This window comes from Gadus morhua, chromosome 4 (genome assembly GCF_902167405.1).
Source record: "Gadus morhua chromosome 4, gadMor3.0, whole genome shotgun sequence".
In the NCBI taxonomy this organism is placed as follows: Eukaryota; Metazoa; Chordata; class Actinopteri; order Gadiformes; family Gadidae; genus Gadus; species Gadus morhua.
In genome coordinates, this window is record NC_044051.1 from 26,300,786 (window position 1) to 26,313,430 (window position 12,645).

A 12,645-nucleotide genomic window follows, 5' to 3' on the forward strand; every position below is an offset into this window, starting at 1 on the left:
GGCCACCCCTTCCTGCCCTCGGGGTCCAACCGGGACAAGTTTCGGTGCGGGGGTCCCAGTTAGGCCTTAGAATAAGGTATTCAAATTTCAGGGCGGTAGGACGTTCCTATCTCAAAAACTGTTTTTCCACCATATTCTGAACCATTAGGTCTTGCAGGTAACACTTCTGAGGGGCTTTGTCCAAATGACAGTCCATTTGGGAAAACTTTTTTTCTCTAAGGGCTAGAACTCCAAATCTCGGATATGTCGTTCTCGGGGCCCCGGGAAATGTGTGTAAACATTTTAGCCTCCCTAGCTATCTCGAAAAGGCCGGAAAAGGGGCGTGACCTCCAACAGTACAGTAAATGTACATAAGACAGAGGTTAGTTTCTAGTCCCCATTTTTTGTGGGATGGAGGTGTACATTTGTGGCTTAAGGTGTGTAGACACAGCTGGCCTGTGGCCACGTTTTTGATGTCTGGGGTCAAAAGGTCAAAAGGAGCCGGCACCACGGCGCTTATGAGATAACAAAAAGTTAATGTGTATTTCTCTCGTAACTTTTTGTCATTATTAAAGAGAAGCCTGATTCTCAGATATGCGTGTTGGATGGCTAGGGTGTAGGTCTGGGATGAACTTTAGGCCAAAATCTTGTAAGCGAGCCGCTGGGTGCAGGTGCAACGAGATGGAGCACTTGCTGAGTCATTTCCTGTAGGGCTGGAGCCACAGGTTGAAGCGTATGCGTCCTTTGAGACCCCCTTTGATATATAAGAGACCTCAAAGTACAGCTTACTTAAATGTTGTCGACCCAGTCACCTATTGCATCACTTCCTTTAGGGCTTCGGCCTCCTAATTGATCATTGTAGTATAATTGAATGCCCCCTTTCATATATATGATACCTCCACCACTGGGACGTGGCAACAATTCTCCAAATCCATATGGGGATGGGGGGGGGTGATGCTTGTGGACAGTAGGGTTGTACACTAGACATAAATAGGAAGCAAACTCAGGAGAAGGAATGACCTCTCATAAATATTTATTTAATAAATTGTTTCAAATAACCCTGCCTCGTTAAATCAATGAGCTTGGTGTTTTGCTTTCAAAAATAGGTTATAGAAGAAGTCTAAACTGCAGAAAATAAAAACATCCAAGCTGCCTTTTAAGGATACCTTGGAATATCTGTCTATTTTTTAACCATCGGACCCTAGTTTACGACAAAAACAACACAATTCACGGCAGCTCCTTTGCCGCGTGGTTTTTAGAGCCATGTAACTTGATTAGAGGGGCTGGTCGATAGCAACCACCATAGCAACCATGACGGTCAAGTGACTGGATGCAGCCCCGTTGAAAAAAATAGAATACCACCCTACACACTGAGGAGAATAATGATATTTAAATTATTAGCATTACAAGGACAGGACAGTATAAATTAAAAAAAAATGCATTTGTAACTAATTATAGGTTCAACATTATAGAAAAAAATAATGATTAATACTATTAATACTATAATAATAAAATACCAATCTCCGGGGATTGGTGGCCTGTATATATATATATATATATATATATATATATATATATATACATATATATATAGACCTTCTCATTTAAAGGTGCATAATGCGCTGTTCTGCGTCCTTCCTCACATCTACCTGCTCACCAAGAGTCCTCCTCTTTAGCGGAGGACATTTCCAGTGTGGATTCTCCTTTTATTGCTTTCATTTGCATATAAATTAAATCCATAGTGTGCCTGCGAGGCACGCTGTGCAAAGTATGCAAACGATCTGTCGGCCTTTTCTTTGTTTTATAGATAAACCCCCAGCTCCTAAATGACGTGTAGCCTATAGGGGAGGAGGTACAATTGTATGAATTTTAAATACACTGTCATAACTCCGCCTAGGAGAATCCAACTATTATTGTAGAGGTTTGTCGTTTTTGCGTGAAAAATGTGTGTGTGTGTGTGTGTGTGTGTGTGTGTGTGTGTGTGTGTGTGTGTGTGTGTGTGTGTGTGTGTGCGCGTGTGTGCGCGCGCGCATGTGTGTGTGTGTGTGTGTGTGTGTGTGTGTGTGTGTGTGTGTGTGTGTGTGTGTGTGTGTGTGTGTGTGTGTGGCTACAAATTTAACTTTTTGTATCTGCTGAAAGTAGTCCCCCCGTGTATGGCTTATATGGCTTACAGTAGACTTCATGCATTATTTATTGTTTTACTATGTTTACTTAAGCACATGCTGTTTAGACTCATGAGATGATTTATTTACTCTGAAGGAGACTTTTACAACATTCTTTCTCATTCAATAATCTTAGATGTTTAAAATTGTGCAATTTAAAAATGTCGCCCATATTTTTTTCCTTTCTTATTAATTAATGTTTTCTTTTAATTATCTTAACAACTTGGAAATACATTTGAAAAATTATTGTTTAGTTCAAAGTAGATCTTATTATTCCAGAAGGAGTGTGTAGGCCTCTGTCTTGTTGCTAAAATATAACTAAAGCAAAAAGAATATAAAGGAGTGCAAAAGAATATAAAGGAGTGCAAATTTACGGGTCCCGTAAATCCATCATTCATCTGTCACCACTGATTGTGTTGGACTCCAACCAAACACACCCTCTGAAATGATACCGTCATCCTTTAGGAGTGTAGCTGATCATAAACTAATTGGTTTGGTGATTAGTCCAGCATGTCGCATAAAAATGATCTTTATGAAAGTGAACTCGGCATCAGGCGTGGGTTAGGGTTAGGGTTAGGGTTAGGGTTAGGACAGCAGGTCCATCGGAGAACCCGTCTGGGCCCTTGGTGTGTTCACTTGCCTGAGAGGGACTTCAGGTCAAAAGAAGCCTCTTATGGGTTTTGGTCGGGTTGAGGAGGACGGCGTGTTTCTTGCGCGGAACATTAATCTGTGGAGTCTCTGGAGGACCTCTGCAAAATTTGTTTGATTTAGATTGTACGAGAAAGTAGAAAGAAAGAAAGCAGTCAGTTCTCTAAAAGTAAATAATGAATGAAAAGATTGATAAATAAATATGAATCTATAAATTATTAATTAATTATTAAATACATTCATTAATTAATAAATGAATGAACCCCCCAAAAATGTGCATGAATTAATAATTTCAATATTGATCTATTTATCATAAATACTATTGGGGTTATTGCAATTAATCCCCTGCCCCCTCCCTTCTCCGTTCCATTTGGGAACATGTTTGGTTTCATTTAGCTTGTTTAGTGTATTTTAATTAATTAATTAAGGGCGCCACCAGAGGGCGCCCCCAACACATTTGCCGCCCTAGGTGATCGCCTAGGTCGCCTATCTCTGCCCGGAGGTCACGGACCTGGTGGGGGTCAAGGGAAGCTGACATGAAACAAATGAACTTCTTCCTTCTATCGCTTTTAATTAGCTTTCTTTTTGTATTCACACTTCTTGGTTCAACCAAAAAAGAGTGCCTGCTAAGTTAATGTTAACCCATATTGAGGAAGCGATAACAATAATGATTAAATAAATGTTATGGAATGGACTAATATCCAGTAAACTATGTCTGGTTGTATTGAGGGCCAGCAGTATCTCTCTCTCTCTCTCTCTCTCTCTCTCTCTCTCTCTCTCTCTCTCTCTCTCTCTCTCTCTCTCTCTCTCTCTCTCTCTCTCTCTCTCTCTCTCTCTCTCTCTCTCTCTCTCTCTCTCTCTCTCTCTCTCTCTCTCTCTCTCTCTCTCACTCTCTCTCTCACTCTCTCTCTCTTTCGATAGGCCGCACTCCTTTTACCTTGATAGGTCGTTTGTAAAATATAATAATATTACACAGGCCTCCAAACGATTATCTCATATAATTATATAATAACAATAACACAAATAATAGATAAATCATTAAATGATTCAAATCTATTTACTAAAATTTGAAATAAATAAATCATAATAGTATTCGAATCAATATCTTGCATGTCTAAAATAATGATAATAAATTATAGCCTACTTGTAATATTAACAATGCAAAGAAGAATGTTAGCAGTTTAAAATTAAATACAAGAAATTACTCTTCACTCACAAACAACGAGTGAGATGAAACTATTGCAACATATATTGTTTTATTTTTGTATTTTATTTCAGACCACACATCTCTGAACATAGTTGAAATCTTTGGCTTATTGAGTTGTGATCAGTAGGCTCGCTACGTAGTCTGTGAAATTATTCATTTAAATATAGCCAGAGAGAGAGATAGAGAGAGAGAGAGAGAGAGAGAGAGAGAGAGAGAGAGAGAGAGAGAGAGAGAGAGAGAGAGAGAGAGAGAGAGAGAGAGAGAGAGAGAGAGAGAGAGAGAGAGAGAGAGAGAGAGAACGAAAAATACGAAACAAAACAATGAGAAACATTATTATTATTTTTTATAAAAAAAGAAACCCATTAAAAAAATCTCCAGCGGGTATGCGATATTCCGAGAGATATGCAGCCCCGATACCTGAAATTAAATACATAGAACATGGACTATCAGGCTAAATAAAGTGTAATAATATTTGTCCCTTTCGTATAATTATGTCCATATACTGTTTCCCTAACAGAAATATTTGTGTCATTTTCTTAAATAGCAACCCAAACAATCCTGCAGTCTCAAACTGTCCATATTGAGAAATGCGCAATTTTCGTTCGCAGTAACGCACGAAAAAAAAAAACTATCAAAGAAATCGTCACTTTACGCTCGAACCCCCCGTCCCCCCGTCCCCCCGTCCCGTCCCGTCACTCTTATTCTCGTCGCTGTCCTCCCGTTCCACCATGGTGTTCTTTCTAGTCGCTGTCCACCCGGTCCACCGTGGTGGTCCTTCTAGTCGCTGTCCTCCCGGTCTCCTGCACCGTGGTGGTCCTTCTAGTCGCTGTCCTCCCGGTCCTCCTGCACCGTGGTGGTCGAGTGGTTGTACAGCCCCTGCGCCATCAGCTGCAGCGCCAGGCCGTTCTTGTAGCCCGTGGCCTTCTTGATCTTTGCCCTCTTGTTCTGGAACCAGATCTTGATCTGTGATTCGTTGAGGCTGAGCTCCAGGGCCAGGGCCTGACGGCGCTGCTCCGTGATGTAGCGGCTGGTCGTGAACTCCGTCTTCAGCCGCTGCAGCTGCTCGGCGGTGAACGCAGTCCGGGGCCGCTTGTCGTCACTTTTGTCGGTTTTCTTCTTTTTCAATTTGCGTGTCCTTGGCCCTGGTGTGCAAACAACAAGGAGACGAACACGTAAATGTCAGCTGGAGGTCGTGAAGAAGATAAATAGAGCAAAATTAAATATATGAAATGTATTAAAAAATAATAGTAAAATAATAAGAACATATAGGCTATATATAATAATAATAATAATAATAATAATAATAATAATAATAATAATAATAATATAATATATATAATGTATAAATATAGCCTTCAATCCAATCCAAAGGTCTTTCTCATCACACAATATATGCGAATTGTTATAGGCCTACTATTACCTCAAAAATACACCCTTAATACAGTAGGATAAACCCAATATGTAATTATGCATCCAATTTAATATGCAGCCCTGATTATGTGTAATAATAAGCGAGATGCAATGCTGTAGGATGCTAAGAAATGAAGTAGGCCTATCCTAAAGAGTGTTGGCTCTGATTCTCCAACTAAGGTAACACGGTGTGTCATTAAAGTGTTTGAACTCCAGGTTTTAATATCAATTATGGATTTTCTTTGTCTTACACATTAGTATTCACATTTCAATGTTTTACCAGGAGCTTTTCTGACGTTAATTAAGTCAGAAATTAAGTCAGATAATTATATTAATTAATTAATTATGGCCTATTGGTATCGCAGGATAATAATATGCATGCAATAATATGCATGCAATAAAAGTGATAATTATATTAATAGAAGTAAGGCAACTATAATTTGTGTTTGTATTAATATAGTCTTAATTATTATTGTTAACAGATACCAGTAAGAGATTCAACAGAAATCCTCTTGGTTGAGCTTACATGAAGTAGTTATGATTGTTATATAGCTTATAGGTACTGTCCTAAAAAAACTGTTAGGACGGATGATTTTATTGGTCTACCAGTAATGATTCCTCAATTGGAGTAAGATTAGCATGAAATCCGAACAAGGAAAGAAGCCCGTCTCTTACGCACACTAACACACCACCTCTCCAACTCTGCTCCACTGGTCTCCACCGTCCACTATAGTGTTCGTTTCTGAACCCAATTTTAACTCAAAAGCCTCTCGTCTTGAGTTGTGGGTATATGTCTTCCTATAATATATATAGATATATATATATCTATTAGTGCTGTCAAGCGATGAAAAAATTAACACCGTTAAAATTGGTTTGCGTTAACGCCGTTAATAACGCTTTTAACTGACAGTACTAATATATGTCAGTTAAACGCGTTTAGACCACGATGTTCTGCAGTTAAAGGTCTATACACACACACATATATATATATATATAAATATATATATATATATATATATATATGTGTGTGTGTGTGTATAGACCTTTAACTGCAGATCATCGTGGTCTAAACGCAGATACAGAAATAGTGTTACAACGAAGACTTTAACTCTCCTCCTCGTCTCGTTTACACGTTTAGAATTGAACCGAAATTAATTTGTTCCATAAGGGAGACGATTTGGATTCACTGTGCTGTGCAGGTGTGTGTGTGTGTGTGTGTGTGTGTGTGTGTGTGTGTGTGTGTGTGTGTGTGTGTGTGTGTGTGTGTGTGTGTGTGTGTGTGTGTGTGTGTGTGTGTGTGTGTGTGTGTGTGTGACCTATTTTGCCTTAATAATATCCTATCAACTATTAAATGGGGTAGTTTGTTACTTAAGTATAATGACCAAAGTGTACCATTAGTTCTGATGAATTATCTTCATGCTCAGGGTTTCAGGGATTCCCCTTACACTTAAAGAAGACAAAAGGTCAAAAAAAGCATATAGGTCAAATTCAAAAATTCTAATTAAAAAATAAAGTCCTAAAGCCTGGTTATATTTCCATTAGGCATGCTGTATCTCAAAGTCTCAATAGTCGCTTGCGCGTGCTGGGCAGGTGGGCAGCGAACTACTTGCAAAAGCATGCTCCCAAAAAAATAGTTCCTCAGTAAATCATGGCTCCAAGTCTATTTTTAATAATGTGAATTTCACATTAACTAGGCCTATGTTACTTTCTGTAGGCTTTCCGACAATTTTTGGTCTGTTGACATAACATTTTGGATGATGGTGGCTTTTCTAGTTGAGTTTAACGTGTCATGCAATGTGGGGCAGGATAGATAAGCGACCGCGTTCCTTCGTATGTTTATCGCATAACCCTGCAGGCTGCAACAAGAATTACAATCCGCGCTAAAAGACGCCTATATGGTCGTAAAGTAGTCTGCCCCATGCAGAAATGTTGTTGTTTTAGCTCAAATTTTTCCGCGCGCATCTTTCATCGTTTCTATATCAGATTCAGTAATGGCGAGTGGTGCTGCACCTGTGACTAACAGTGTTGAGTTTCTTTAAAAAAAAAACATTTGAGAAGTTACAAAATTGGAAGAGAAGTTAGAAATCAAACAACTTGGCACAGACAGACCGGACATAAACCTAATCAAACAAACGAAGGATAGGGGGAAACTTACAGCATAAGTTTCTCCCGAGCATGGCATGAAGATAAATAATGTCTATGTTGTTGCTCAAAGAGAAACGCTGTGTTTTGTTTCCCATGTCTACTTTTTCGAGCAAGTGTGTGCACAGGACTAGGGGATATTGGACCACGGATGTGAGTTATGTGAAGCATATATATATATATATATATATATATATATATATATATATATATATATATATATATATATATATATATATATATATAAAATGTATAATACAATATTATATATGCATATAATATATACGACAAAAACAAATTGTTTGTGTGGTCATACGCCTTTCTGCCCCACAGAAATGTAGGGTTACCGCACGCTACTAATAACACAATATATTACATCTATACATGTAAAACGAAAGAAGGAGATTAAGGAATACGTGGTTTGAAAAGAATAGGGAATTCAATTTAGAATGAAGGTTTTCATAAACTCCCACTTGTTAAAGAGAATTAATATCTAAAATACAGTTCCGTCACAATATGACTTTGCCTCTGTTGTCTCATTGTGTGTGTGTGTGTGTGTGTGTGTGTGTGTGTGTGTGTGTGTGTGTGTGTGTGTGTGTGTGTGTGTGTGTGTGTGTGTGTGTGTGTGTGTGTGTGTGTGTGTGTGTGCATGTGTGTGTGCAGGGGGGCGTAGGTGTGCTTGCACAATAGCACGTGTTTTCTTATGAAGTTCCAAGTAATTTTTTTTGTAGCACACTCAAGCCTCTAGACACCCCCCTCCCCTCCCGGTCCCGTCCGGTCCGCGGCCCGTTAAGTCCTTACCAGATGAGGGCCGGTCCGAGTAGCGTGTGCAGTACACCCAGGCGGGCCACAGCATCGCCTGCGAGTCCTTGGCGGTAGAGGGCGGAGACCCTCCTCTTCCTCCTCCTCCACCGTTACTGCCGCTCCTCGCCGTACCCGACGAGGCACTGTCCGAGTAGCGCGCGCTCGCCCCGGGGGTCCCATGGCCCCCGGTCGCCTGGCGCTGCTGCTGCTTTGACGCGCTCTGTTTCGAGGACGGTGAGGAAGAAGATGACGAAGAAGTGGAGGAGGATGAGGACGAAGAGGAGGTGCTGTCACTGCTACAATGCGAGTCCAAACACAGATGCGTGTGCGACGGCCGTGTTATGAGCGGGTTACCGTCCTCGCGTCCCGGGGTCTGTCCTCGGGGCTCGCGGTCCTTCCTGCAGCCGAAGTCCGGCCGCAGTATGTTGTCGATGAAGAAGTTGGTGGTTCTGTGGCCCCCGTGCTGGGCCCCCTGCTGGGGCAGTACGAGCGGGGACGGGAGCGAAATGTTCACCTCCTCATCCTCCTCCACCTCCTCCTCCTCCTCCTCCTCCTCCTCCTCCTCCTCCAGCTCCTCCGGGGGCTCGCGGCGGTGCTGCTCCTTCAGCTCCTCGTCCATCACCGAGGAGGAGCCTCCTTGCCCGGGCTGCAGCGCGCAATATCCACGCCGATCCCCCACTTGTTGCTCCCCCCGTATCGCCCCTCAGGTCTCAGGTCCGGACCTTGCGGGGGGCTGACGGGGTCATGGCGCGGACCGCGTTCTGGCCAAAAAGAAAGCGATTGGAAGACCGAAAAAGAAAAAGGTATTTAAATCAAGCGCTGAGTTGTGTTTTATTCAGTCCGTCTCCTCGAAGGCTCCCGACGTGTTGTTGTTAATCATGTTGTCCATTGTGGACCGCGCGTTAAACCAAACCTGCTCCACATTACGCACGCGTCCGCCACGCAGACCGGCCAGGCTTGAGGCTGAGTGGGAGTGTGTGTGATTCTTCCTAAACGTCTCCCTAAAAAACAGTTAACCTCCCTCGACCCCCCACCCATCCGTCTCTTCCTCGTCTTTTCGTGCAGCCAACCGGAAGCACGTGTCTACGCGTACAATAGACCAATCAGAAAGGACGGAGAGTCGGCGACAGCCAACCAGGATTAATCCTCCTCCTACGTAGTAAAACACACACACACACACACACACACACACACACACACACACACACACACACACACACACACACACACACACACACACACACACACGCACGACTTTGAATGATTGAAGAAATATTCATATTTTTTAATGAAAAAATACATAAATTCCATCCCTGTGTTTTTCAAGTTCAGGAGCGGTGGACGCTGTAGTCGTTCTGGTCTCATCCCAGGGCTCCCAGTGTCATTGTGGCTGTGTTGGTGTAGTTTAGACCAGGTCACTCAACGTTGAAAACAAATATCGATGCTTTGTAACAGACATGAACTGTTATATATATATAATAATAATGATAATAATAGATCTTTTTTTTTTACAGCGCTTTTCTTAGTACTCACAATACGTTATATATATATATATATATATACATATATATATATATATATATATATATATATATATATATATATATATATATATATATATATATATATATACATATATATATATATATATATATATATATATATATATATATATATATATATATATATATATATATGAGTCCGTTTTTCTATTTTTATTACTATCAATTATAGTTGCTAGTAGGCTACTGCAAAGGCTATATACGATTATTTTGTTACGCATGAACGAAAAATAAAGCTATTTTTGTTATCTTTATATCTTTGAGTATATTGGGTATATAAAGATATGATTCTCCTGATGTGCGAACACTTGCTCCCAATTGGGCTGAAATGGGTTTGATGATTTAAATGGAGCAGCTCGGTCTACTTTCCTCTCTTTGAGGTGATGCAAAATGTCCCCATGTGTCAACACGGTTATGAGCAGTCCTTGAATTAATAATCCCTTTATAAGTTTAATCATTATATTAGGGGGGGGGGGGGGGTTGGAGAGAGAAAAGAAAGCAGAGCTACTTAATTAAAGTCCAATTAGGAAAGCATCAACACGCTATTGAGCCAAGCAGCCATTGTAAGCAGAACAGCTTCTTGTCTACTCTAATCTGCAGCCCGCAAAGAGCAGAGAGAGAGAGAGAGAGAGAGAGAGAGAGAGAGAGAGAGAGAGAGAGAGAGAGAGAGAGAGAGAGAGAGAGAGAGATGGAACAATTATAGCATTTAATTACTCTTCATTCCGCCAGATCAGCCCCGCTGTTCATCACGCGGGGCTGATCTGGTCTGGAGGGTGGTGGCTCCCGGATAAATCCCGGGTGCCACTGGCCCCCGGCAGCTCGCTCCATCAAAGGGCCGTGAGAGTGGAACGGGGCCCCGTGTGCCTGCGCCAGGTGAGGATGGAGCAGGGCCCCGCGTGCTGCCGCCACCAGGTGAGGACGGAGCGCCTCCTCGTCGCCCTCCGAGCTGCTGTGGATTTGTGTAAACAGGCTCTCCTCCCCGGAGAGCCTGTTTACACAAATGACTCCATTGACGTCTCAAGGTGGCTAGACACGGGCACCGCAGCGCCGCGATGCGCATTTTACGCGCGTTGAGTTCCGCCCCAAGCACCAATAGGAAGTGTCGTGCTGACGGTTGTGATTATGTTTTGAAAGCAGCAGATCAACAAACTGTGGATATAGGCTACCTTAACGTTATCCCAGTTCTTTCGTACGTATGGCCCTGAAGCCCATGGTCCTCTGTTTGTGCTTATAATGATAGCCACTTTAATTCATCTTTACTTTATGTCCGTCGGGCACTTAGTTTACGGTTTAATCACTTTACACACTTTATTTACTGTCATTGCTCATTATTTTTGCATTGTGCAATTATTCATCTAGTTCATCAACAATCTCCATCTGTACAGGACCTTGTATCAAGCCGGGTTGTACCAAACAGCTTTAAAGAAAAAATGCTTTTCCAGGGCCGCGGCGCTAGGGAATAGGACAGTGGTGTGGAGGATAGCCGGGCAGCGCGCCGCCAAGCGCTGGCGCTCGTCTAGCCGCTGCCGGTGTGGGGTTGTACGTTGGAAATAATGGGGGCGGTTGGTTTGACGCGCACCGTTCGGCGGCGCGCCGCCCCGCGATGCATCACGCCACTGTCCTATTGCATAGCCTCGCCGCCCCTGAAAAAAACCTTTTTTAAAGCCGTTTTGCACATCCCGGCTACATACTGTACATATGGAGATGTTGATGCAGCAGATGAATAATTCCACAATGCAAAAAATAATGAGCAATGAGAGTAAATAAAGTGACTTAACCGTAAACTAAGGGCCCGACAGTACATAAAGTGACTATGAATTAAAGTGACTATCATTGCAAGAAACAGAGGATCATGGGCATCAGGCCCATATATGTAGTCAGACAACAACTGGTATAACGTTATGGCAGCCTACCGGTTGATCTGCTTCGAAACATAGTCTCAACAGCGCTGCAGCGCGGGTGTATTTTGGGCTTGAAGGCCTCCACACACCGGCGCCGCGCGCATTTTACCCTAGCACCAACAGGAGGCGGCGCGACGGCCGCGCTGCAGTATAAAAGCAGGAAGTCACCTGTCAATCAACCGCAGCAAAGAGACGAAACGCAATGGGTGAGTAGCCTATTGTAGCCTAGTTTATTTATTTTCCATCTTTTTGGCTGAATAATTTGAAAAATGTATAATCTGCGAAGTGAAAGTATGTTTTCAAGCATCAGTTCAAAAGTGCCCTAGTTTGTAGGGCACTTTATCGTTTTATTTACTGTCATTTCTTATTTATTTTATATTTTGCCATTATTCATCTACTGCATCAACAATCTCAATAACTGCAGGACCTTCTATTAAGCCTTTTTAGTATATAGTGCAGTCACCTTTTAAGGCCAATTGTTATTGTGTGTATTTATTGTATTGAGCTCCTGGATGGCTTTATTGATCCCCATTGGGACCAATACAGTATCTATCTATCTATCCATCTATATAGCCTTAACATAGCCACACATTTACATGTATGCAGCCAGTAGTTATCCATTTTAATTGAGCAAGCTCTTTTACATTTTATTGAGTTTTTATTATTTCAACAGAATAAATAACTGTTGCCAGACAGAGGGGGGCTGCCCTTCTTCTCCTGCGCTGTAGGCGGGCAAGGAGAAGACGAAGGGTTTGGGTGCACCCCATCAATGAACAGAGACAAGAACAGGGGGTATGCCACAATCTGGTCCAGGAGCTCCGTGCAGATCC

The 12,645-nt window shown here is 42.0% G+C and overlaps 1 protein-coding gene across 1 annotated transcript; it reads right to left on the reverse strand.

Moving 5' to 3' along the window:
* Positions 1–4,268: 4,268 nt before the first annotated feature.
* LOC115543131 (homeobox protein engrailed-1-B-like) lies at positions 4,269–9,429 on the reverse strand. The gene is made up of 2 exons (XM_030355683.1): positions 8,350–9,429; positions 4,269–5,138 (listed from the first exon to the last, which is right to left on the reverse strand). The coding sequence occupies exons 1-2, from the start codon at positions 8,969–8,971 to the stop codon at positions 4,816–4,818; spliced, it is 945 nt and encodes a 314-aa protein (XP_030211543.1). The 5' UTR covers positions 8,972–9,429; the 3' UTR covers positions 4,269–4,815.
* Positions 9,430–12,645: the final 3,216 nt, after the last annotated feature.